Source organism: Herpailurus yagouaroundi, unplaced genomic scaffold (genome assembly GCF_014898765.1).
Source record: "Herpailurus yagouaroundi ecotype Mexico unplaced genomic scaffold, PumYag 160, whole genome shotgun sequence".
Lineage (NCBI taxonomy): Eukaryota > Metazoa > Chordata > Mammalia > Carnivora > Felidae > Herpailurus > Herpailurus yagouaroundi.
In genome coordinates this window covers 50,103,179-50,128,794 of record NW_024412401.1, presented here as the reverse complement: position 1 = coordinate 50,128,794, position 25,616 = coordinate 50,103,179, and the positions used below count along the sequence as shown (strand labels likewise).

Genomic DNA, 25,616 nt, shown 5'->3' with positions numbered 1-25,616 from the left:
CCTGGGCCATGCCCCGCTGTTTACATGCCGGTGAAGCCCCCGGCCACTCCGAGCCCCTCCGAGCCCCGGCTCCCCGACGGTGAAGCCAGCCGGCCCGAGAACTGGACTGGTCGCTCAGACCTGGGCCCTCCGGACTCAGATCTCCGCCCGCTCGGCCGCCTTCGCCACCATCTGGGCGGGATCCGGCTCTGATGTTTTGAGGAGGGGGTGTGGTGTAGGGAAAGGAATCCTGGGGATTTCTGGCTTCCCCCCTTTTTTGGCCTTCGGGGCTTCAGACTCAGGGAACTCGCTCATGGCTTTCTTGATGAAGAAGAAGAAATTCAAATTTCAAACCACTTTCACCCTGGAGGAGCTGACTGCGGTCCCCTTCGTGAACGGAGTCCTCTTCTGCAAAGTCCGGCTGCTGGATGGCGGGGATTTTGTCAGCTTGTCGTCAAGGTAGGAGTTGGGGCAGTCGCGCCTGCAGGGGAGGGGGATGATGAGCCAGATCTGGTCACTTGGCACGTGGAAGCGCCCTTGTGGGCCCAGGGAGTTCTGGGGATTATGTGTGTCTGGGGCAGGTTTGCACAAGGCAGGGCTGAGTGATCTGGGAGGTCTGGGCCTGAGAAGCTGGCAGGGTGCCGGGCACCCGTCTGCAGGTGACCAGCTGGTTAGGTGGGGGTTCATTCTTTCAGCCCGTCTTGGGGCCCTGCATGCCGGCCCATTCCTCAGACTTGCACAAAGAGCCCACCAGGGTTTGTGCCTGGAAGGGCTGAGGCAATCAGGAGTATTCCAGGCCACTTTGCACCCAGCTGGCCGCTTGGGCTGTCATATGATTTAGAGACTGGGCCAGCCACAGGTTCCCAGGCACTCCTGGTCTGGATGGAGGGAGGTGGCTAGGTTTTGGCCTGCCCAGCCCTCTCTGAGTGACTGTCCTCTTTTGGCTGGGGCTGGGTTGTTTTGCATTGCAAATGCCCTTGTTAAGGAGGCTGCCACTCTCTCAGAAAGAGGCCCAATCCAGTTTGGTTTTGTGTTCTTCCCCATCCTGCAGGTCCAGCTGTCCAGCTCATTGCTGAGGGTGACTGAGTTCCCAAGCTGCCCCCACTGAATGGGCCCACCTGGGATTACATAGTTTGGGCCTGTGGTGGGGAGAGTGTTTCTGAGTCTGGCAGATGGGGGTTTGAGTCCTGGATCTGTCACTTTCTGGGCCCAGTGCAGGTCTCTGTAAGAGTTGTGGAGAAGTTTCAGTAGATAGAATGCAGTACCAGGGCCTGGGAACATGTGCCTAGGACATGCTGGTTCCCTTCCCTGGTCTGTCCCTTTGCTCCTCAGACCTCCTTGTGGGCCCAGTTGGCTGGAGCTGCTTTGTGGTTCTGCAATGGAGAAACTGAGGCCCAGAAAGAGGAAGTAAGGGCTTTCCAGGGACCTCACAGGAGGTAGTTGTCAACTTGGCCTATTTGGAGACCTGTTGGATGAATCTGGTGATCTGGGAGGACGGGTGCGGGGCGTGGGGTAGGGGGTAGGTGGGCATACAGCCTAACCCAGATTTAGGAATCTCTGGTGTGGACAGGGTGGGGTGCCTTTTCTCTGCACTTGGGCCCACTTAGGCCCGGAGGCTCCCCAGTCTGCCAGGAATTGCTTATCTGAGGAATTCAGAGAAGGGCTACCCTTTGCTGTGGGGGCTGGTGGCGGTCCTCCGCTGCCTGGGAAGCCTGTGATCCCGTGGCCACCCACATAGCAGCACAAAGGTTTCGGGGATGGGGTTGTGCTCAGAGCTAGGGCCTGTGGTCGGCCACTCACGGCCGGGTGACCTTGGGCGAGTTCCCTAACCTCTTGGATTCCAAGAACCAGCATTTGTTGGTGCTGTGCTGCCTGTTTTATTAGCACTTCTTCCTTAATTCCTTGACTATGCCATGGAGCCGGGTCCAGGTGGGGAGGGGGCGCTGTAGGATTTTTATCCCCATTTTACAGAGGTGAAAACTGAGGCTCAGGGAAGGAGTGATTTGCCTGAGCAAATACAGCAGAGCCCAGATTCAGAGTTGGGGTGTGCTTTTAACCACTACCCTCTTCTACCTTTGAGCCTTTGTTGCCTTGTCTGTGAAGTGGGAGAAGTCACACCTGTCCCTAGAGTTGTGAGGATCATGGGTAATGTCTGTGCCTGTTGTTGCAGCAGTTGTAGTTACTTATGGCAGAGGGAGGGGTCCAGGCCCCAGGCCCCAGCCGTCCTGTGTCTTGGAGGGACCAGCTGGAGTCAGCAGAGGGTCTATATGTGAGCAGGGTATTGGATCCCGTTGAGGAACCGGTATTCAGCCCCAGACTGAGGTCTCCTCCCAGGCACTGGGGCCACCGTCACCCTACCTGGCCCGTCAGCCTTTCCATTGCCATAAAGCTGCCTCCTCATCTAGGAAGCTCTAGAAAGTTCTAGGTTTTGGCCCACAGCGTGTGGATTTCACCCTCTGCCTCCCCTTCTTCCCTCCTGGCAAGGAGCCATGGATTCCCTGAACCCAGCCGAGCCCAAACAACTTTTCCCAGCCCTCATCCTGGATGAAACCTGAGAGGGTTGTGGAGGGAGGAGCTGACGTTGAGCCCCCAAGGCTGGACGCTTAGTGAGCTCTGGGTACCTGTCTGCCCCTGGGCAGGTGTGGCTGAAGAGAGCAGACAGTGATGTTGGGACCTGAGGCTGCTTTAGAGCTGCTTTGGCTTCTGCCCAGGAGATAGGGGTTCCTGGGCTCCTTTCACCTCCACTCCCATCCCACCCATCCTGTTCTGCAGTCTGGGAGCCCCGCCTCACAGCCCACCCTTCCAGATGGCCAAGGCCCCATTGTTTTGGAGTTCGAATAGGGTCAGAGGTGATGAGACCTGCTCAGATCCTGGGCCCAGATCCAACAGCATACGCTTCCCAACCCCAGGGACCCCTGGGATGGCCCAGAGACTGCTGGTGGCGGCATGGGGGTTGTGTGAGTGAGGCAGGCCTGAGGCCCCACCCCTGCAGCACCCGCCTTCCTAGCTGGAGTGTTTCCTTATGTTGGGTGCCATGGCAACAGCCGGGTACACAGCTCCAGCCTGACCCAATTTGAGCAGGTAGAACAGGTGGTATGTCGCGCTGTTCCCCAGCCTCAGCCTTCTGAGGCCTCCTTACGAACAGTGACGCTCACAGCTACCATATTCCGAGGGCCGGCGCTACGTGCCCGGTGCCGTGCTCAGTGTTCTGCAAGCGGTATGTCCGCTAATCCTCTTGGTCACCCGGAGGGGCACCAAGGCCGGAGAGGTGAAGTCACGTGCCAGTCACCCATCTGGTAATGCAGTTGGGAAGATAACCTTTTTATCATTAGGGTTTAAACTGCCTTTGGTGTGTACTTACTGTGTGCCAGGGACCTGCCGAGCACCTTGGATGTGTGATCGGTCGAGCCCTGGAACCGCTCCATGAGCTGATGAGGAAACTGGGGTCAGGACACCTGAAGTGATGGGCCCGTGTCACTCAGCTAGGGAGTGGCAGGGCTGTGATTTAAATTGGGCAGGCCCAGCTCCGAAGTCCTGCCTTGCCTTGGTAGCAGAGGGCTGGAAGCAGCTACAGCCCATGTGATATCCTCAGACTTTTGAAGAAGGTTCTTTTTATTGGGCTGGGTCCAGATTGGGAAAGTCCAGATTTGGATACTTTCTAGGCACCAAGCTAGGTCCTGTGACATCTGAGGAAAAGGGGCCCTAGGGCCACAGGTGGGGGTGAAGCTAAAATCGCTGCTGTGGATTTGGGGCCAGGCATGGGCTGGCACTGGGGCAGAGTAGGCATTTGCCAAGGTCCCTGCCTGGAGGCCTTCCAGGCAGATGCATCCAAATGGCATCTGGAAGGCTTTCCCCGGGGTCCTGGGAGGGATGCCGAGGTCCCAGCCAAGTCTGGTGAGTTGGGAGGCAGCAGGCTGGGCCGTGGTCTCTCCAGGGCAGGGTGCAGGCTTCCAGCCTTGAGCCAATCTATCCTTCAGGCAAGAAGAATCCCAAACATCCCGAGAGGGCTCTGTGCCCGGTTGGCACGGGTCCTGTGGCCCAGCCCATGCACGTGCTGGCGGTGCCAGGGGAGGGAGGGAGAGGGAGGCGCTGATTTACCTTACAGCAAGTCCTCTCAGGAGGAGAGCACCTCCTTAGCAGAAGGGTTGGGGGGCTGGTGCAAATGAGGAGGAGGAGTTGCTGGGCCTGACTGCTCCTGGCCTTGAGGGCCCAGCCGAGGGGCAGGGGAGCAGTGCGGCCTGGTTTGCCCATTAGGATGATGGCTCTTGGCTGCTGAGTGGAGAAGACACAAGGGGGCCTGACCAGCACCCTGTAAGGGCCAGTTGGAATTGGCTGAGCGGGTTTTGCTGGCCCGGCTGCGTGGTGGCAGGGAGAGAGAGAGAGAAGAGTGGGCAGACTGGAGGGAAGGTTGGCAGGCAGAGTGGGCAGGTGGGTTTCCTGGTCCTGAAGTGACTGGCACCACTATTGCTTAGTGGCTGCTAGAAGGTGGAAGTTCAGAGGGTGCACAGTGGCCAAATATTGCTGGGGTTTGGCTGCCCCATACTGTGCTCGGATAGTTTTTGACAGAGTAAAAATCCAGACTTTCGGTTTCTTTTAAGTTGGGTATCTGGCAACAGTGCCGCGTGGCAGCATTTGGCCCAAGGGGCTTTGCGACTGCCTTCTCCACGGGCTGCCTGCTCTAGGCTCCTGACCCCACTGTACACCCTTGGACTTCTGCCATAGTCTGTCTCCCTCACTTTACTAGGTCCTGCCTGGTCCCCGGGGCCTCTGCAGAAGGCCTTCCTTGTGCGGGCTGGGGGGCATGAGGAGGCAGACACTTGCGGAGAGAGGTCCTGCTGGCGAGCCATAAAGGCCACCCCAGGCAGCCGGGCTGTGGCACCAGGCCAGCCGCTGGGTCAGACCGTGCTGCTGGTGCCCCTGGTGAAGCCTGAACCTGTCCAGCCTGTGCCTGGCCTTGGTGTCTGCTCCTTGGACCTGGCCTTTGCTGCCAGCTGGCCACACCTTTGGCAGGTGCCACCCTGGCAGCCCTGCCGCCTGTCTGACCTGAGGCGATCTGAGTCTCCGGAGCCAAGGCTATTCCCTGAGGCCTGTTCCTCACTTCAGGCTCTGTCCTGGTAGCCACTCTGGCCAGGGGTTCTTAGCAGCGATGACATCGTGTGTCTGAGGGCCCTGAGTGCCCTTGAACTCGGCTTGTTCGGTACCTGGAAGTCCTGACTTGCATTTGGGAAGCCTTTACTGAGCCTTGTGACGGCCACTGGCTTGTCTGCTCACGTGCCTCAGGAGCCTGAGGACTCAGCGTATGGAGTCTGGTGACTGCCATGGGGCGACCGTGCGGTCACTTGCCTGTTGCCGGGGATGGGCAGTACAACACCATGGCAGCCAGTATGCGTTTATCTTCCTGCCTGACAGACAGCCACGGCAAGGTTTGAGCAGGTGACAGACATCGGATTTGCTTAGAAAGTGACCTGTAACTTAACATGAGGTGGGGGCAGCGGGGGCGTCTCTCGTCATTATCCATCTTGCCTGGCCAGTGCTTCTAGTTGTAGAGACACCAGACCAGCTCCCAGGGCTTCAGATGTGCCCTGTGACCCGACGTCTGTCATCTCCTGGGCCTTCTGGCTCTCCGTGAGGTCACACCATGCCGTTGGTGGCCTTGGTGAGGCCTTAAACTGCCCAGTCTGTGCCTGGCAATGGTGTCTGCTTAGGGCTGTGGTTGCAAACCTGTGGTCTCCGCTCTGAGCCATTTTTGGCACCTTGGGCTTGGAAAAGCGCCCACGTGCAGGCTTGGAGTCGCCATCCCCCCGTCCCTACCCAGATGTCAACTGAGAGTGGCCAGCCAGCAGCCCCCTCAGCCAACTTGGTTCAGCGGTCAGGAGGAAGCAGCTCTGACGGAGGACTTTGCGTGTTCGGTCAGGCTGGTGCCTTGCCCCAGCTGTAGGACTGGGAAGGACATTCCTGTCCTGCCTCTTGCTGCCTGTGTGACCTTGGGCAAGGGACTTAGTCCTTTAGACCCTACCAAATGGAGCTGGTTGTGCCTGCCTCGCAGTGTTCTTGGGAGGACGCAGTGAGATAATGCCTGTCAAGCGTCCAGCTTGGCTTCTGGCACATGCTAGATGCACAGTGCACACTGCAGTCCATCCTCCCATCCCTGGACTGAGTCACAGCGGTGGGCTGGGTGCACACCTCAGTTCCCACCCCCTTTGCCCACTGGTCCTGTGGCAGCTGGCACTTGTTCGTGGGCCAGGACTGACCGGAGTGCTGTGGAGAGAGCGCACTTTCCCCAGGGGTCTCTCTGCCTTCCAGAAGTGGGGGAGTGGGCGAGGAGCACATTTAGTGTCTAAGGGGCGTGCTAGCATGCTGGAGCACAGGGTCTCCGGTGGGTCTCCGTGACCGTGCCTTTTCTTTTTTTTTAGTTTATTTATTTTTTAAGAGAGAGAGAGAGAGGGCAGGGGAGGGGCAGAGAGAGAATCCCAAGCAGGCTTCTTGCTGTCGGCACCAAGCCTAATGTGCAGCTCGAACCCAGAAGTACTGCGAGATCATGACCTGAGCCGAGATCAAGACTGGACACTTAACCGACTGAGCCACCCAGGCGCCCCAGTGGGTCTCCGTGCTTTTTTGCCCCCATTGGTTAGAACCTTGGGGTGCTTGGCTCTGAGCCAGAGAGAGCTGGGGCACTCTCCCCAGGAGGGCCTGGGCTGGGGTGGGGTGGGCTCCTGCCTGCGGGAAGGGACCCTCTCCACGGCCAGCTTTGGAACCCACTCTGACAGGCTGAAGATAGCCCCCCCCCCGCCTCGAGGTGGAGGTCCCCGGTGTCAGACTCTGGAGACGGGAGCGGGTGAGGAAGCCAGGGGCCCCTCAGTGGGTGGGAGGCCCCTGGTGCTCCCCTGGCTCCCACCGGACCTCACTCTTCTAGCTATTTGTTTCTGCAGTTACTTTGACCTCAGGCTCCCTTCCCCCACTGCTTCACTCAGCTAAACTCCTGCTCAGCCCAAGAGCCACCTCCTCTGGGAAGCCCCCCCCCCCCCCCGGATTCTTTTGTCCTGTACACCCACTATGGGCCCTTATCTTGGGACACTATAGGCTGTGTCCCTGTCTCTTCGCTTCTTCCCCGGACTGGGCAGGAGTGGCCTCCACTGCATCTTAGTCCTGGGACTTGCTGCTGTTGGTCGTTGCTGGCACGGGGCTGGGACTTTTCTCTCTTGGCACCAAACCAGCGTGGGCACTGATGGTGCCGGATCGTGTGCCGGATCGTGTGCCGGCCACTGCCAGCTGCTTGGGTCCAGCCCCTCCCCACCCCGGGGCCAGAGGTATCAGTCCGTGTCAGGAGCAGCCCTCACCCGCATAGCGGGCAGCTGGGCACCACCATGGGCTCAGAGGGTGTGATGGAGAGGCAGCTGGGGGCACTGATGGGTTGTGGGAGGTGGGGATGCTCCTGGTGGGATGCGGAGGACGAGGGGGTTGGGGCCCGCCCCGGGCTCTGCTGTTGGACCTTGGCATCTGCTCGCTGGCTCTGGGACTGTGGCCAGAGGCCTTGTCCTCTCAGCCTTGGTTTCTTCCTCCACGGTGTGGGGGTGCTCATACGGGGGCGGGGGGCTACCTGTTCAGCACAGGGCCACGTACCTGGCAGCCAAACACAGATGAAACTTGCTGAGAGGGGAGAAGGTGCATATAGCCCAGGGCTCGGGAGGGCTCTGGGAAGGAAGGCAGAAGTCTGGGCCCTGTTTGCAGGCCCGGCATCTTCTCCTCCTATTGCTTCCTCTCTGCAAGCAGACACGCGGGGGCAGCACACCTGCGGCCCTCAGTCCCTCAGGGATAATTTCCTGAACACCTTCTGTGTGTAGGGCCCGTGGTGGCTCCTGGGGGTAAAGTCCTACAATCACAGCCCTCCCCCGCCACACACAGGAAGCGATGCTGGGTTTGGTCCCAGTGAGGAGTGGGCAGGTGGTGGGGAGAAGAGCACCCTGGGGTGGTGGGAGGGCGAGGGCAAGAGTGCTGAGCAGGGAGGAGCCAGTGGCCTGGGGGCTTGGAGTGGCAGGAGGCCATGGGAGGAGGGGGTTGGACCTTTCCCAGGCAGGAAGCCGGTGGAGGAGTCAGATCGCTTAGGACCAGGGGCAGCCATGGTGTTGACCGCCTGGGGCTCCAGTTTGCAGAAGGGGAGGTGGCTTTCAGCTGAGAGGGCAGCTTCCCACCTCGGTCATCATGGAATGGTTCAAAAACAAGGCTCGAGCCTCCACCGCTGCCCCTCACAACCAGGACGGGCGTCACAAACGACATTGAGGGAAGGAAGCAGACAGGAGCACGTTGTGTGATGTTGTTTATATAAAGTTCAAAAACAATCTGATTCAAAACCCACCTGATACAGGTCAGGATGAGGTTATCTTTGCCGGGTGGCTGTCATGCCTGGGAGGGACTTCTGAGGCCTGTCCTCTTCCTTGGGGGCTGGTTACAGGGCTGTGCTGAGACTCTGGGAGCTGAACACTGAGGATGTGTGTGCACACATGTGTGTCAGCAACAGCCGTGAGACCTCCCACGCCTTCGGGAGTGCTGGGCGCCTCTAGACAAAACTGAAGCTCCTTCTTGGGTGCCTGGAAGCCTGGAGGAGGTCCTCAGTCTTGCTGGAAGGGCGGTCTGAACCGTCCTGACCTGATAAGCATCGCTCCTGTTTACGAGGCCATAACTCATCTTGGCAGCTGCCAGCGGTCTTCTCCGGCTGCAGATTTTCCTTCTGCTGCTCGCAAACCCCAGCAGGGGCTTCTGGACCACAGGGCTTGGCAGTTCAGAGGGAGGAGTGGCTCTTGAGGCTGCCAGACCACGGGATCTCGCTAAGCCTTGCTTTCTTCATCTGTGAAATGGGGTGATAAGCTATTCGGTGTGGGATTAAGTAGATTAACACCTGTTGTGTACCCAGCATAGCCCCTGGCACAGAGTACGTGCTCAGCGAAGGCTGGCAGTGATTGGTATTAATCCAGGGCAGTTATTGGAGGGGATCCACGGGTGGGACAGAGAGGAAGAATCCACGTTCCTCCATTTCTCCTTTTAACTGTCTCTCTTCTCTCTTCCTGTTTTTCACCCAGTCAGCAAACATTTGTGATTCGAGCCAGGCTACTGCCCTGATCCTGCACTGGGCACTGGGCCCAGCAGTGGCCAAGACAGCCGTGGCCCCTGACCTGGGGGCCCATGAGCCGGGGGAGACCATTAGTCGAAACCATGCTCAGAGAAGTACTGAGCACCGAGGGGGAGGGGAGGCATTGGCTTCTCCCTCCTGCTCTGGCCCTGACCCATTTTTTGGGAATGGCCCTTTGACTGACTGGGTACTCTTTGTGAATGCCAAGAGAAGGCTCCAGCCCCTTCTGAAGATTTTGAGTTGGCTGAAGAGGAATCACATGGACATGAGTGAGAATGGCCATGCCCGGTTTGGATGCAGACAAGACTGATGCCCAGGCTTATTCGGGGGGTATCTTCAGCGTCCCCCTCAGGCCCAGCTCAGTGTAGCTAATGCTCAGTTAATGTATATGGCATAAGTGAATGACAGAGGCAGTGATTGGCCCAGGGTCAGAGCATGAGTCTGTAGGAGAATCAGGTGTCAAGGAGGAGGTAGAGAATGGTGAGTGATGGCCTCATGGTCCCACCTGACCCTGAGCTTTCTGTCCTGTGGTTAGAATCTCGGAGAAATGCTGAAGATGGCTGGTAAAACAGGTCTGAGTCTGTGAGGAGACATGACTCTGAGTCTGAGTGGTCTCTGAGTATTCCTCGGTCACTTCAGAAGACCAGGGAGCCATGTGCGGGGCAGTGGGAACAGCTGGGGACAGATCCAGTGGTAGCGATAACTCTCGACACCTTGGACTCTGTGGAGAGCCAGAGGACATGGCCCAGCCACAGCTGGGAGGCCCTCTTCCTGGAGACGGGAAGAGCATTGCACGAAGGCCCATGGCAGCCCTTGTTGAGAGCAGGGCTGTGAAGGTCACTGATTTAGTCATTGGATACTTACTGAGTACCTACTATGTGCCAGGTGTCATCCCAGGACTCAGAAGCAGCAGTGAGTGAGACAAAGGCCCTGCGTCCAGGAGTCCCACGCTCTGAGACACGGGAGCCTTGTTTTGTTTTCACCTAAGACCCAGACCCAGAAGAGGAAGTGATTTGTCCAGCTACAGTAGTTGGGGGAAGGGTGCTTACCTGGAAGGCCTAGCGGGGTTGGATAGGGGCTCAGAGGACAGGGACACACCCGTGACTCACTTACGTCCAGCCATTCAAGGAGCAGGACTCTGGGGATGGGATTCCCTCCCCCCTGTTTGTCTTCCTTGGATGATTCAAACGCCACCCAGATGTGAGTCAGCCAAGAGCAGCCTGGGCCACCTGCCGGGTTCAAGGCCTGGGGAAATATCCAGATATATGGTCCTGGGGTGGGCAAGGGGAGGCTCAGTTAGGAGCCTGGCTTCCTGCTTCCGACGGTTGCAGCCACATCCCCCATTCCACGTGAGTGCCCTCTAGGGGTGGGCTCGTGAGGTCAGGCTTGGTGGGCCAGATAAGCACCTGTGTGAGCGGAGGACTTCTTGAGAGTTTGCTCATCTGTGAAGTAGGTGGCGGTCGCGCCTGCAGAGAGTTAATGCTTGAGTAGCACCTGGCACGTATGCCTGGATACCTAGGAAACAGGAGCCAGGCTGGGTCACACTGGGTAGTGGGGTGCGTGGGATTGGATCAGCACTTGGTCAAAGCTAGCAGTCTACTTTGGACCCCTTCAATGGCTCTGAGAACAAGAGGGAATGGCCCACCGTTGTCAGTTGAGAAGAGCGTCCATAGGCCCTCCCTGAGTGGTGGGGAGGCCACCTACATGGCCTGACTGGGTGCAGAAGGCTGGGGCAGAGAGGCTATGTGCCTGTGTCTGTAAAATGGGGAAGCTGGCACCTGCCCGCTTTTGGGGTTTTGATCCAGCTCAGGGTTGTGGGGCTGATGAATGGCAGGATTCAAACTCAGGTGCATGTGACTCCAGAATCCTACTCCTAACCCTGACGCTTCCCCACTAAGCCTGAGTGGTTTGGCTGACCCCCTACCCCTTTTCCCATGTGGAGTTTCTGAAGCCCCCAGGGGGCTGTCCATTCTGTACTTCCATGGGTCACTTGCTGATGCCAGCCTTTGCTCCTGGGCCAGCAGCAGGACTCCTATTGGCAGGGGAGCAGAGAAGAGGTCTCGGGGCGGCCGGCGGCCCCCTCCCTCCACCCGCCCGCCCCCGCCCCCGCCCCTGCCCAGCACTCCGGTGTCAGCACAGAGTGGCTGGCTTCTAGGAACTGGCTGCCGCCTCACCCTGTCACTGGCAGTGTCAGAGCCACAGCAAGCTGCTTCCCTGCACGCGGCCCTGAATTCCTGGCAGGAGCCCGATGCCGCCGGGCTGCCACGTTGGCCACGTTGCTGGGATGGGAGCTCGAGCGCCTCACAGCCCCTGGATGGACGCCTTGGCTGCTCCCTGGGGTGGGCCCCTCCCCGGGCGGCTGTGCTCTCTTCTCTTCGGGGAAGCGCAGGCAGATGTTGTGGATTTAAATTGTTTCCTTATTAGACTCTCGCCTCTCCCGGCCTGGGCTGGGTTTCATCAGCCGGGAACCTGGGTTGCATCACTGAGACCGACCGCTCGTTCTTCCAGGAACCCAGCCAAGGGCTGGAGATGATGGAGTGGGTGTGGCTGAGGAGGAGCAGGCTGGGCACCGTGACAGCACCCCCTTCCCCGGGGCTGCTGGACCAGCTGGGAGGGACTTAGGGGGTGCAGCCTCGCTCTGCTTACCTGTCATTGTAGGGGCTAGATGGGAAGAATCCAGGGGCCAGCGTTCTCAGGAACCCAGGAGCACAGCTGGGGCTGAGGGGTCCCTGGGGTCCCACTCAGTCCTTGCGGACGTGCCCTCTCTTAGGTGGGGGCCCGGCTCCTGCATCGGAATCACAGGAGGGCGTGTTCCAAAAGTTCGGCCCGAGGCCTGCAGCAGTGGTTCTTCACAGCGTGACTTTGTCCCTGGGGAGACAGCTGGCGATGTCTGAAGACAGTTTTGGTGGTCCCAGCTGGCGTTGTACTCCCGGCAGGGTGCTGCTGAATATCCGACGATGCACAGGAGACCCCCACCCCCCACCCCCGCCCCCACAACCCAGAATTTCCATCTCGGGATGGCAGTGGTGCTGAGGTCCAGACACCCTGCATTCTGTAGCTCTGACAGGGCCTGGGAATCTGCGTGACGAGCCAAGGAGTTTGCGGTGTTCGCTCAAGTCCGAGAAGCCCTGTCTCATGGGGCCTTGCCTGTGGCCACGACTGAGCGACTCCCTGCCAGACTGGGGTTCCGTGCTGGCGGGTGGTGGTGGTCATGAGCCGGAGGTGCAGACGAGGCCAGGCGGCTGGGAGGGCGAGGTGCTGAGGCTGGGCGTGGGGTCACACCGGAGGCTGTTCCATGGGCTGCCCCACTGATACCCCGGGTTCCCTTCTCCCGACTCTCTGCTCCTCTGGTGACTGCTGGCCGTGCCGCATCCTTGCTCCAGCTCCAGGGGGAGGCACCGAAGGGCCTAACCGGTTCCCATCTGCAAGGACCCTGGGGGCCATGGACAGCCTGTGGCCAGGAGGTGGCTCCCACCGCACCGATCCCTCGTCACCTGAGTGACGGGGACGCCGGGGCTGCTAAGGCTCTGGGATCTTGCTGCGCTTCCTGGGTCGTGATGCTGGTCTGGGCCGGGTGCCGGGGACGCGGCAGTGAGCCGACTTTGGGGAACCGTGGAGCCTGGCCTCTGAGGTGTCTCCTGCTGGGAGTCCCGAACTTCTCTGAGGGGCCGAGGATGGGGGCTCTCTTCAACCTGGCCCGCCACTCCTCACAGCCTTCAAGTGGCTGGGGCCCGGGAAGAAGCACTTCCCGCCTCCCAGGTCCACTTCCTGCTTTTGAGGGGAACGGACACGGGGAGGAAGTGAATCTGTGCCGTGATGTCGGGCCGCCTCAGACTAGCATCCCACCCTGTTGTTCTGTGAGTTGGGACCTATCCTGCCCTTCTCTGGACCTCAGTTTCTTCATCTGTAAATTGGCAATGATAATGGCACACGCCTCATGGGATTGTGGTAAAATTCGGTTGGTCATGTATATGAAACACTCTCCTGTAGGGGCGCCTGGGTGGCTCAATCGGTTGAGCGTCCGACTTCGGCTCAGCTCATGATCTCACAGTTCGTGGTTCAAGCCCCGCGTCGGGCTCTGGGCCGACAGCTCAGAACCCGGAGCCTGCTTCAGGTTCTGTGTCTCCCTCTCTCTCTGCCCCTCCCCTGCTCATGCTCTGTCTCTGTCTCAAAAATAAATAAAAACGTTTTTAAAAAATTAAAAAAAAAAAAAAAAAAGAAACACTCTTCCTGTAGAACAAGCTCAGTGAACAGGATCTGATTTTACTATTGATTAAATTAAAGATGAGCCTGGAGGGGTGCGGGGGAATGTGGTCTAGAGTGAGAGTCGCACTCTGCTCAGCTCTGTCCTGGGCTCTGGGGAGATAGTGGTGACAGGTGAAATGCCGTCATCATCTGCGTGAGGCCCCAGTGGTGGCCAGCTGCCTTGGTCTCTGACACACGGCAAGGCAGATACTAGGAAGACGCGGCCACCCACGCCGTGTTGACAGAATTCTCTGTGTTCCCCGTCCAGCTGATCAGGAGGAAGGAGCTGGACACGGCACCGCGGAGTCACCCTGTGACAGCCTCAGGCGGTGGGCAGTGTCACCCTTCTGCAGATGAAGAAGCCCGGGCTCCCTGAGACAGACCTCCTGGGGTCACTCACCAACCTGATCCCGCCCCTCCCTGGCCTTGTCCTATCTCTTCCTGGAAGCCACCCCTTTCCCTCTGGGTCTTCCTGGGCCGTTCCCATGACCTAGGACATCTCATCTAATCTTCACCTGGCCAACCTCACCTTGAGGTCCCAGCTCTGGTGTCACTGCCCCAGACCGGGTCAGGCCCCTGTCTGCACTCTCGGAGGCTGGCGGCAGTTATCGGTCACTTGTGTAGTGTCTGTCTCCCCCGCTCAACTGGGGACTCCCTCAGGAGGACTGCTCCCGTAGTGTCCCCACACCCACCCGGGGCCTCGTGCCAAGCCAGCACCCACAGTAAGTCTTTGTGGATACGTAATAGAGGCCCTGGGATTTGGGGCCAGGGGGGCTCCAAGGGAGTTCTGCTGGCCTGATGACAGCAGCCTGGTGTGGTGCTCTGTCCTATTTCCGGACAACCCAGAAATAACAGAATTCTGCCACTGGGATGGCCACAGTGGGCTGCGGTGGGTGGAGGGCTCACCCTGCCTCCTGGGATTTGGACGTCTAATTGTATATCTTAAAGCTAAAAACAAAACTCCCCTGAAAACCCAGTCTCTGTAATTACCTATCCCTGGCAGCATGGCTCTGGGTACTCATGCCTGAAACCCTAGGCTTGGGGGGTGAGGGGCGCCTGGTCCTGAAGGAGGGCGAGTGTGGGTCCAGACCTTGAATCAGGGAGATGATTTTGCCCTTGACCACCCCTTCTGATCTCACGCCCTTTTTGCATTTCTCGGTTTACATTTCGATCATAGAAATGATTCTTGGACAGAACTGAAGAGAACGGTCTTGGTCCCTCATCCCACCCCAGCCAGACCTGCTATGAGCTCTCTCCTTCCTTCGACCTGTCCCCTCGTGCCAGCACACAGATGAATGAGAATGAGCCCCTTGCCCAGAAGCCCGGAGTCCAGGCTTCTGGATAGTCTCCTCTCTAGGCTTCATCGTCTTTTTAGTTCCATTTTCCCACCTATCCTGAGCCACGTCAGCAGGACAAGCAGAGGGGACGCACAGTCCTGTATGGTTTTTATTTTCTTTTAAGTTTATTTATTTATTTGGGGGGGGGGGTGGAGAGAGACCATCCCAAGCAGACCCTGCACTGTCAGCATAGAGTCCGATGCGGCGCTTGCAACCTTGAGATCACGACCTGAGCGGAAATCAAGAGTTGGCGCCCCAGTCCTGTTTTCTTTTTTTTTTTTTTTTTAATTTTTTTTTTTCAACGTTTATTTATTTATTTTTGGGACAGAGAGAGACAGAGCATGAACGGGCGAGGGGCAGAGAGAGAGGGAGACACAGAATCGGAAACAGGCTCCAGGCTCCGAGCCATCAGCCCAGAGCCCGACGCGGGGCTCGAACTCTCGGACCGCGAGATCGTGACCTGGCTGAAGTCGGACGCTTAACCGACTGCGCCACCCAGGCGCCCCCCCAGTCCTGTTTTCTTAACGAGCATCTTATTTTGGCTTTTCTCCCTAGATGTTCGTTGGTTTTAATTCTTTCACACTCCCCATCTTTCCGAGACAGGCGCTCGCTGTGCCTCCTGTCACTGCCCATGTACGCGGAGGCCAAGGGTGCCTAGCCAGGCCCGGTCCCTGTCCCCGGGGCCCACAGTCCATCGAGGTCATAGCAGTGTCACGTGGCACTCACCTGTCAGGGTCCTAGCCACCCATCAGGGGTCTCGCGTGGGGCCTCTGCTATTGCCGGGGCTCGTTCGCCACGGTGGCTTTGTGGCCTCAGACGTCACTGCAATGCTGAGAACTCCCAGACGAGTTCATCTCTCCCTAGTTGTGCTTTTAAAAAAAAGCCACCTTGATAGTTCCAGTTCGGAAAGAAAAGGACACAGTTGCCCTTCCCCTCATGTCGTCTCTTTGTCCTTCCCTACCCACCTGTGCACACGTGGACGTCCATGATCGACGGCACCTCTCCACGGCTTGGAAGCTTGGGGCCATGACCCCGTCTCCAGTTTCGCCCCCACCGGCCCCCTTGCTTACTCTGCTCCAGCCACACTGGCCTCCTTGGCTTTGTTAAACATGTCAAGGGGCACCTGGGTGGCTCCAACTCTTGATTTCGGCTCAGGTCACGAGCTCACGGTTCGTGAGTTCGAGCCCCACATCGGGCTCTGCGCTGACAGTACAGAGCCTGCTTGGGATTCTCTCTCCCTCTCTCTCTCTCTCTGCCCCTCCCCTGCTCGTGCTCTCTCCCTCTCTCTCTCTCTCTCAAAATAAATAAGCATTTTTAAAAAGTCTCAAACATGTCAGGCACGCTCTCACCTCAGGGTCTCTGCACTTAAGCTCTTCCTCCTGCCTGGACGGCTTGTCCCCAGTGCCTGGGTCACTCTCACCTCCTTCAGCTCTTTGCTCAGATGTCACCTTCCCTGGTCACCTTTCTCTCACGCTCTCTCCGCCTGGGCACTGCCTGCTTCCCCACCTGGTCCCCTTTTTCCTCCACAGCACTTAGGCCACCATCTGATATGTGTCTCCCCATTTTGTCGGTCTCCTACTACCCACTGCCAGACTGTAAGTCCCTGGAGGGCAGGAATTTCTGTTTCGTTCGATGTTCGTATCCCCAGGGCCTTCAGCTCTACCTGGCAGCTACCAAGTGCTTAATAAAAGGTTTATGAGTGAATCAAGTCCCTGAGACTTCCACAAGCCTGGCCAGCTCCCCCCTGGGGCTCATGGCAACTGACTTGCTTGACATCCTCATTCCTGCCTTTTTTATGAACAGCCCTCCCCTGCCCCTGAGCCTGTGTTCATCTCCCTCCATCATCCCTCTCCTGAACCTGTGACTCCCTTGCACCCGACTAGGGGTGCCCGAGTCCCTCTCTCCAGAGGTGGCCGTAGGGCCGAGTCCTGGCTGGGCCATCTCTGGCTCTGTGACATGGGCTCTGGACACAGGCGTGCTCCTCACAGCTCTGCGACTATGGGTGGGTGACTCAACCTTTCTGAGCCTCACTCAGCGAGGATTGGCCACGATAGCACGCAACTTTCAGTGTCAAAGGGCTCCAGGTAGCACATGGCAGGCCCTCGGGAAATGGCCGCTGCTGGGTGTTTATTTTACCCTCCCTGTGCCCTCCTGGGGTGGGCCAGGGCGGAGGTGTGAGCCTCTCCCGTGGGAGTGGTGGCATTTAATAGTGTGTATTTAGAGCCCTGTGGAAACAAGGGGGTGGCCCAGCACTGATTCCGGTGAGCCCTGTCCTGGCCCATCTTCCTGCGGAGGGAGAGGAAGGCGCCTGTTACCTGAGCCTGGGAGGGCACCACGTGGCTTTCTCTGGTTCGGCCTGGCAGGCCCACAGGAACCCGGAGAGGGCCTCAGGCTTCCTGGCCGCCCGTTCCCAGGGCAGACTCACAAAGGGGCAGGGAGAGAGCCTACAATCCGATACCGGCTTTTGTTCCCAGATACTAATCCTAATTCCTTGGGGTGTTTCAACATGCCCGACACTGTGAGCGTTCTGCTCAGGTCTCCAGCAGCTGCTTCCAACGCCTGGGCTGAGTTGAGTGGAGGGGGGGGGGTGAGTGGAGATCTGAGGGTCCACGTGGAAGCCATGGCCGGCCCCCAGCTTCCCATTTCAGGCTTGGGCCTCTGGCTGCTTTCCACCCTTCCACCCACCTACTCCAGGGTTGCTCTCTGCCTGTGCCTAAAGCCGTCGTGGCAAGACAGAGGCACCGTCAGAGTAAGATTCAAAGACCTCACCCGGGCCCTTGAGGCCCCTCATGACACCTAACCCCCTGCTCCCTCACCAACCACACCCCCTCTGTTTTCTCCGTTTTTCTCTCTTTATCCGACCTACCGTGTTTTTTGGTTTTTCACCTGTTTAAAGCACACATTTCAGTGGCTTTTAGTCTCTTGACAGTGTTGTGCAGCCATCAGCACAGTCAATTTTAGAACATTTTCATCACCCCCAGACGGAAACGTCATACCCATTGGCAGTCCCTCGCTATTTTCTCCCGAATCCCCTAGCCCCTGGCAATCCCCAACCAGCCTTTCTATCTCTTAGCGATTTGCCCATTCTGGACATCTCATGCAAGTGGGATCACACAACATGCAGTTCTTTGTGACTGGCTTCTTTCATTTAGCATATCACAAGGTTGAGCCACGGGGTAACAGGTGTTAAGTGCTTAATTTCTTCTGATTGCTGAGCAATAATTCCACTGAATGGATAGACCACGTTTCATGGATTCATTCACCGGTTGATGGATATTTGGGTAGCTTTCGCTTTTGAGCTGTTACGAATATCGCTGTATGCATTCATGCACAATCTGTTTTTTGTGGACATATGTTTCATTTCTGTTGGATATACACCTAGGAGTAGCATTGCTGAGTCATAAGGTAACTCTGAGTTGAATGTTTTGAGGACCTGCCAGATTGTTTTCCAAAGGGGGTGCACCGATTTACATTCCCACCAGCTGTGTAGGAGGGTTCCAGTGTCTCCACCCCCTCGCCATCACTTGTTATTATCGGTCTTGATTATAGCCTTCCCAGTGCGTATGAAGTGGTAACTCGTTATAGTTTTGATTTGTGTGTCCCTGATGGCGAATGATGTTGAGCAGCTGCTCGTGTGCTTGTTGGCCATTTGCGTATCTTCTTTGGAGAAATGTGTGTTCAGATCATCTGCCCATTTTTAAATTGGGTTGTTTTTCACTGTTAAGTTGTAAGCGCCCTTTACATATTGGTTGGCGACAATTCCCTTGTGATGTATCTGGTCTGCAGATAGTTTCCTTCATCTGTGGGTTGCCTTCTCACTATTGATTTATTTTTAATTATTTCTAATGTTTATTTTTGAGAGAGGGAGAGAGAGCAGGGGAGGGGCAGAGAGAGGCGGAGAGACAGAATCCAAAGCAGGCTTCAGGCTCTGGGCTGTCAGCACGGAGCCCAATGCAGGGCTTGAACTCATGAACTGTGAGATCATGACCTGAGCCAAAGTTGGACGCTTAACTGATAGCCACCCAAACACCCCTAATGTTTGTTTATTTTTGACAGAGAGAGAGAGTGCGCACGTGAGCGCACGCACGCAAGTGGGGGCAGGGCAGAGAGAGAGAGGGAGACACAGAATCTAAAGCAAGGCTCCAGGCTCTGAGCTGTCAGCACAGAGCCCGACACAGGGCTTGAACCCGTGAACCACAAGATCATGACCTGAGCTGAAGTCAGATGCTTAACTGACTGAGCCACTGTTCACTTTCTTCATGGTGCCCTTTGAGTCACAAAAAAGGCTACTTTTGATGAAATCCAGTATTTCTTTTTTTTTATGTGCCTATACATTTTTTTTAATGTGTCTTCAATATTGAGAAAGCTGTTTCTTTTTTTTATTTTATTTTATTTTTTTTTTTTTGAGAGAGAGAGTGTGTGTCAGCAAGGGAGGGGCAGAGAGATAGGGAGACACAGAATCTGAAGCAGGCTGCAGGTTCTGAGCTGTCAGCACAGAGCCTGACAGGGGGCTTGAACTCACGAACCACGAGATCATGCCCTGAGCTGAAGTCGGATGCTCAACCAACTGAGCTACCCAGGCGCCCCTGAAATCCAGCATTTCTATCTTTTGTTGCCTGTTCTTTTGGGGTCCTATCTGAGAAACCCTTGCCTAATTCCAGATCACAAAGATTTATCCTATATTTTTTTGAAGACTTTCATAATTTGGGCATTAAAAAAAAAGGTTTTATTTATTTATTTTGAGAGAGAGAGAGCGGGTACACAAGCTGGGGAGGGGCAGAGAGAAGGAGAGAGAATCCCAGGCAGGCTCCACAGTGTCAGTGCCGAGCACGATGCAGGACTCAAACTCACAAACGATGAAATCATGACCTGAGCCCGTCAGTCAGATGCTTAACCACCTGGAACCACCCAGGCGGTTAAGGGTCTGAGCTCTTAAATTTAGGTCTTTGACTCATATTGAGTTAGTTACTGTATGTGGTGTGAGACACGAGTCCTACATCATTCACTCGCACAGGAATATCTCATTGTCCCGGCAACTTTTGTTAAAGACTACCCTCTTCCCCTACTGGCAGGCACCCTTGCTGAAAACTAATTGACCATAAACGTGAAGGTTTATTTCTGAGCTCCTAATTCCATTCCGATGATCTATGTGTCCATCCTTAGGCCGGAACCATCTTTTCTTGATTACGGTGGCTTTGTAGAAGTTTTGCAGCCAGAGACATTGAATCCTTTGATTATGCTCTGTTCCACTTTTTCTAGATGCTTTGACTATCCTGGTTCCTTCAATTTCGAAGGTTTAGGGCCAAGGTGTCAAATTTCTACAAAGAAGCCAGCTGAGATTGTGTTAAATTTTTAGATCGATTTGCTAGTATTGTCACACCAAGATTAGATCTTTTGAAACATGACTGTAGGATGTGTTTCCATTTATTTAGATCTTCTTGAATTTCTTTCAGTAATGTTTGGTAGTTTTCAGAGAATATATTTTGTACTTCTTTTGTTAAATTTGATTCTATTTATTGTGTTCTTTTTGGCTTTTCTGTAAATGGAATTATTTCCTTCATTTCATTGTGGATGTTCACTAGTATATAGAAATAATGGATTTTTGTTTACTGATCTTGTATCCTGAAACCTTGCTAAACTCTTGTATTCTGATAGTTTTTGGTGGATTCTTTGTGATTTTCTTTTTTTTCTTTAATTTTTTTTTTCAACGTTTATTTATTTTGGGGACAGAGAGAGACAGAGCATGAACGGGGGAGGGGCAGAGAGAGAGGGAGACACAGAATCGGAAACAGGCTCCAGGCTCTGAGCCATCAGCCCAGAGCCCGACGCGGGGCTCGAACTCACGGACCGCGAGATCGTGACCCGGGCTGAAGTCGGACGCTTCACCGACTGCGCCACCCAGGCGCCCCACTTTGTGATTTTCTACATACAAGCTCAAATTATCTGCCAATAAAGGTAATTCTAGTTCTTTCAGCCCACTACCATTTCTTTTTCTAGTTTGCTTGACCTCGTTTTTGTCCCACCACAATGTAAGCTGGTCACTGCGGTGGTCCCAGTGTGTAGGACAGGGACTGGCACATATTTGAATGAATGGGTGGAACCGGCATGGTTGCGGCAGGGGCTGCTCCCCAGCCCAGGGCCCCTGCTCCCCCTGTGGCACCCGCTTCTTGAAGGTCCCCGCCACGCCTGCTGGGGGTTGGGCACTCTTCTCCCTCCCCCTCGTCTCTAGCCCCAACCTTTTCTGTTTGTGCCAGTACTGGGGCTGCAGGGAGTCGCTGGGGCTCCCCTTCCTAACAAGGTCAGAGCACGTTGGGGACAGTCCCTCTGGACCCCCAGTGTCTTCATCACGCAAGACACGTCTCACGGACCTCCCCAGGCTGGGGCCTTTGAGGGACCTACTGATGCCTCCTGGTGCCCACAAGTCAGCGGGTGGCGTGCCTGTTTTGCCCATGAGGGTGGAGAGGTCGAGCTCTCGCTGAGTCACTCAGTGATCTGAGGGCCGTGAGCCCAGGTCTGCCTGACCCAAGTCCTGTTGTCCCTCGTCATGGCCCCGACAGGATGTAGGAGAAGCCTTGTAGAGTCCGGAGGGGGCTCCTCAGAGAGGCTTGGCGCAGGGGTTTTCATAGCCAAGGAAACCAAAGTATATTTGTTCCTCACTCATGCTGTTTCCTCTGCCTGGAACTGTCTCCCCCACTGGCTACTCCCCTCTCTTCATTCCTGCCTGAGCTTGAATGTCACCCCCCTGCAAGTCAGTCATCTACCCTGACTCACCCTTCCCTCCACCCCCTCCTGGTGACACTGAGTCATCACCGGGGTAACTGTCACTGTCGGTCTGTGAATAAAGTCCACCACAGGCTCAGTGCCTGACTCATACTTGTCAGTCAGAGACACTGGTGGGGTCTCAGGTACATCGCAGGGCACTGCTGGCCCCAGAACCCTGGTGGGTTCCACCTGCCAGGCCTTCCCCGGCTCTGGGGCCTGTGAACCAAGGTGATGGCCAAATGCTTTGACTGCAGTCAGACAGTCCTGGGTTCAAATCCTGCACTGTCAGTCACTGGGGATGTGATCTGGGGCAGTCCCTTGGGGTCCCAGTGTCCTCAGCGGTAGAAGGGGGTGGCATAGAGCCTACTGTCTGAGGTCGTGCGAGAAGCAAACACGCCCCCGTTCCGATGATGCTCTGCTTGCGCTGACCCTCCAACCTCAGGCCCCAGTCTGACAATTAACCTGTGATCCTCGGGTCCCCCGGGGTGTAGGGTGGTCACTTCCTCATCTGTCCACGTGGCTGTTCCCGTTAGATGGGATGATGAAGCAGGAGATAATGTCTCTCATGCCGTCCCTTCCCTTCCGTGGCCACCCCTTCCTGAGCACAGGCTCTGCCAGGCGGGCTGTGGGGGGCCGGGGAGCTGTGCAGGGATGCAGACTCACCAGTGCCACCCCAGGTCCTGCCGAGCAGCCGGGAGAGGCTGGGGGAGCTCCTGGCATTGCTCTGGCTCCCAGGGCACGAAGCATTTCCCTATTAAGGGTGTGTTGCGGTTTTCGGTCTGGTGATACTTCCCAGGTGCAGCGGGAGTGCGGGCCGGAAGGCCAGACCCCCAGTTAGTGTCAGGGAAGCCGAGGACCCCAAGGTGGTGTCTCAGGCCGGTATGGTGAGAGTGACGCATGCAGCCCCTGGGGCCCACTGCTCAAGGTCAAGGCCCTGTTCTGCTGTGCCTGCGGTGGGCCTCGGGCCAGCATGCTAGCCCCCTGAGCTCCGGCGTCTGTGCACGTGGGATGGGGCTAAGGGTGGTAGCCGTCCCAGACAGCTGCTGGAAGGGCGGGCGTGATCGTGGGTCTCTGACCCTGGGAGCAGCCCCACTAAAGTGCCGTGAGAGCTGCCCAGCACGTGTGAAGTGCGATCCGAGCGCTAGACATGGCTATTATTACTATCATTGTTGTTGTTAGTGGCAAAGAAATGGTCTCCGAAGGCCAACTGTTTCCTGTTTGGGCGACACTGGGCAGCTTACCTCGCTTTTCGTCTGCTGGGGAAGACTGTTGTGAAGGCCGGCCGAACAGAATGGTCAGGGGCCAGTGGGAGGTAATGGCAGAGGAAGGAGCCACAGGACAAGGGGAGGGGGCAGTGCTGGGAGCAGGGACAAGGAGTAGCTGCCTCCAGCCTGACCTCACCCCTACCTTGTGTTTTTTCACTTTTAATCACTTACTATTTTTGTTTTTGCAACACTTACACAAGCATGTTCTTGTTAGGAAAACACAGTCACTCTCTGATACAACGTAAAAAGCCAGAGCTCCCCTCCTCCCTCTACTCCCTAAAGGCCAGCCCTGTCCCTGATACCTGTGCTGACCTGCCTGCTTGTGCTCACCTGTCTGTCTGCCCTGCAGGGAGGAGGTGCGGGAAAACTGCGTGCGGTGGCGGAAGAGGTTCACCTTCGTGTGTAAGATGAGCGCCAACCCGGCCACCGGCCTGCTGGACCCCTGCATCTTCCGTGTGTCGGTGCGCAAGGTGAGGCTGGGCTCCGGGCTGGGGCGGGGGGCTGCGGGCCCAAGGCCAAGGCGGCGGGTGTGAGGCCGCTGGTCCAGTGGCTTTAGGCCCATCCCCTGACCTGTCCCCTTGAGAGAGCATGGAATGAGTCGCTCTGCCCCTTGGCTTGTCTTCCCCCCCAGCAGTCAGATTTGGTGTGGGGTGGGAGGCACCTAGGGAGATGCCCGAGATCGCTTGGATTCCCCAGTTACGCTGCTGCTTGTGTCTCTGTCTCTCTGTGCAGGAGCTGAAAGGCGGGAAGGCTTATTCCAAGGTGAGTGGGGCTGTGAAGGGATAGTGGGGTGGAACAGGCATGAGAGAAGCTCCCAGAAGAACTTCCAGCCCCTTCTCTGCCCCAAACAGGAGACACTCAGCTCTGCATGAGATGTATTGTTTTTTGGAAATGTCTTTATTGATTGTCTTTGCACTTAATATAAAGGTCCCATGTGCTTGTCACAACACAAATGGCACAGAAGTTCGGAGTGAAAAGGGAAGTTTCCACCCCCTTCCCCTGTAGGCTTCCTCCCCAGATCCCATCCTTGGGTTCGTTAAGGTCTCTCCAGACCGGTTAAGGAAAAGAAAGTTAGGAAATACACAGAGCGGCGAATAAAACATACGCGCGTGTGGGTCAGAGGAGTATGGAATGAGCTCCCCGTACGTGTACCTATGTGCACGCAGACAGTGGGATCTTTAAATACACAAAAGAGACTTGTTCTAAACAGATTCGACAGCGTGGTTTCCGCTTGCCGGTACACCGTGGGCATGTTTTCACATCCTCACAAATTCCTTTTGCCATCTAACATAGGCAGCATCCCCTTGTACGGCTGGGTGCTGGGTACTCCGCCAGCCCCCGCTGTTGCACGTCTGTGTTGTTGCCATTTGCATGGCACCCCCTGGGAAAAGTGAGAAAAGGTGGCTCCGGAAGGGTCACCTCTGGCTTTGAATAAGCCTGCTCTGCCCTCGACCCCCTTTGTGGTGGGGACTCCACAGCCCACCCTCTGTGGCCCCTGGGAGGCGGCCTGGTAGCAGGGGATGGGCTCAGTCCGGAGGGGAAATGCCTTTGCCTCACCTCGCCCCGCGTGGAAGGCGTGTCCCTTCCCACTGACCAGAGCTGAGGAAGCTCAGCATTCTGGGCTGTGCACTCTGCCCTGGGCAGGGTGGCTAGAACTGGGCTGTGGAAGGTGTCACCAGAGTGGAAATTTCTCCTGCCACTAATTCACATGGGCAGGGACAGCTGCCCAGAAGGAACTGCAGGCAGACGCTTAGCAGGTGCCTGGCGCGTGTCAGACCTGCAGGCCCTTCCCCTCTGTCCTGTAGTCGAACGCCCTCGCCAGGCCCTGCTACCGTTCTCCAGGGAAGGAAGCCGGGGCCCAGAGGGGCGGCTGGACTTGGTGCTGGTAGGGCCTGGTCTTGGGCCTGGCTCTGCGGGTTAGGCGGTGTGGGGCCCTGGGGAAGTCACTTACCCAGAACCTTAGTTTCCTTCTCTGCCAAATGGGGGTCCCTGTGACTTGATGGCAGGGCTAGGATGTGAACCCCCTAAACCTCTAATTCTAGCATGTGTGCCCCTAAACTCTGCCGTGGAGACTTGCATGCAGCAGGTGGTCAGTAAATGCCACTTGTTGCTTTGGTTGCCCCCCAAGTCCCTAATCCCAGCACCCCCTGCCTTAACTCAGTTTCCTGCCCACAGGTCTGGAGACCTGGCTTCTATCGAAGGCTTTCTTAACTCCTACACTTTGTTCTCAAACGTTCTCCCACCTCCCTCTGTGTCTCTGGTGCCTCTCTCTGCGTCCCAGAACAGCCAGGTGTTCCCACCAGCCCCCCACTCCACCCTCCATGCGGGCCGGCGGCCCGCCCCCCCCCCGGCCCCGCCCCCCCCCCCACGCCATACCAAGTTCCCACGGGCCTTTCCTCCCCCCTGCGTGCTGGCCTGGCGGCTCCCACAGCACAGCCTTGTTTCCCAGGGAACAATGCCTCTGTGTCACAGACAACAATGTCCTTTCATCTCAGGCGCTGCCCTAGTGCACGCTGGGATGTGGCACAAAGGGCGCTTTGTGCGGCTCAGGGATGTGAGCCCCAGACCAGCCTCTGTCCTTGGGTGCCATTATGCAACACTCAGTCTGGGCTGTGGGGCGGGCCCGGGGGATCTGCCTGCCCCCCCCTGAACCTTGACAAGTTAACCCTTGTGCTGCCCACTGTGCGCCCACACCCCCTGCAGCTTCCCACACTCTCCTCTGTCCCTCCCAGCTGGGCTTCGCCGACTTGAACCTGGCCGAATTCGCAGGCTCAGGCTCCACAGTGCGCTGCTGCCTGCTGGAGGGATATGACACGAAGAACACCCGTCAGGACAACTCCATCCTCAAGGTACCAGGGTCCCCCCCCACCTCTTCTGCCCCTTTTACTAAAGGAGCCCGGCAGA

General features: G+C 56.8%; 1 protein-coding gene across 1 annotated transcript in view; it reads left to right on the top strand.

Annotated features, from left to right (window-relative positions):
* Positions 1–6: 6 nt before the first annotated feature.
* EEIG1 (estrogen-induced osteoclastogenesis regulator 1) overlaps positions 7–25,616 on the top strand; it is a 35,159-nt gene continuing 9,549 nt past the window's right edge. Inside the window, exons 1-4 of the mRNA XM_040482434.1 lie at positions 7–438; positions 23,062–23,182; positions 23,445–23,474; positions 25,445–25,561. Of these exons, the coding sequence (XP_040338368.1) occupies positions 293–438; positions 23,062–23,182; positions 23,445–23,474; positions 25,445–25,561 (414 nt within the window). The 5' untranslated portion in view covers positions 7–292. The remainder of the gene's footprint in view (positions 439–23,061; positions 23,183–23,444; positions 23,475–25,444; positions 25,562–25,616) is intronic.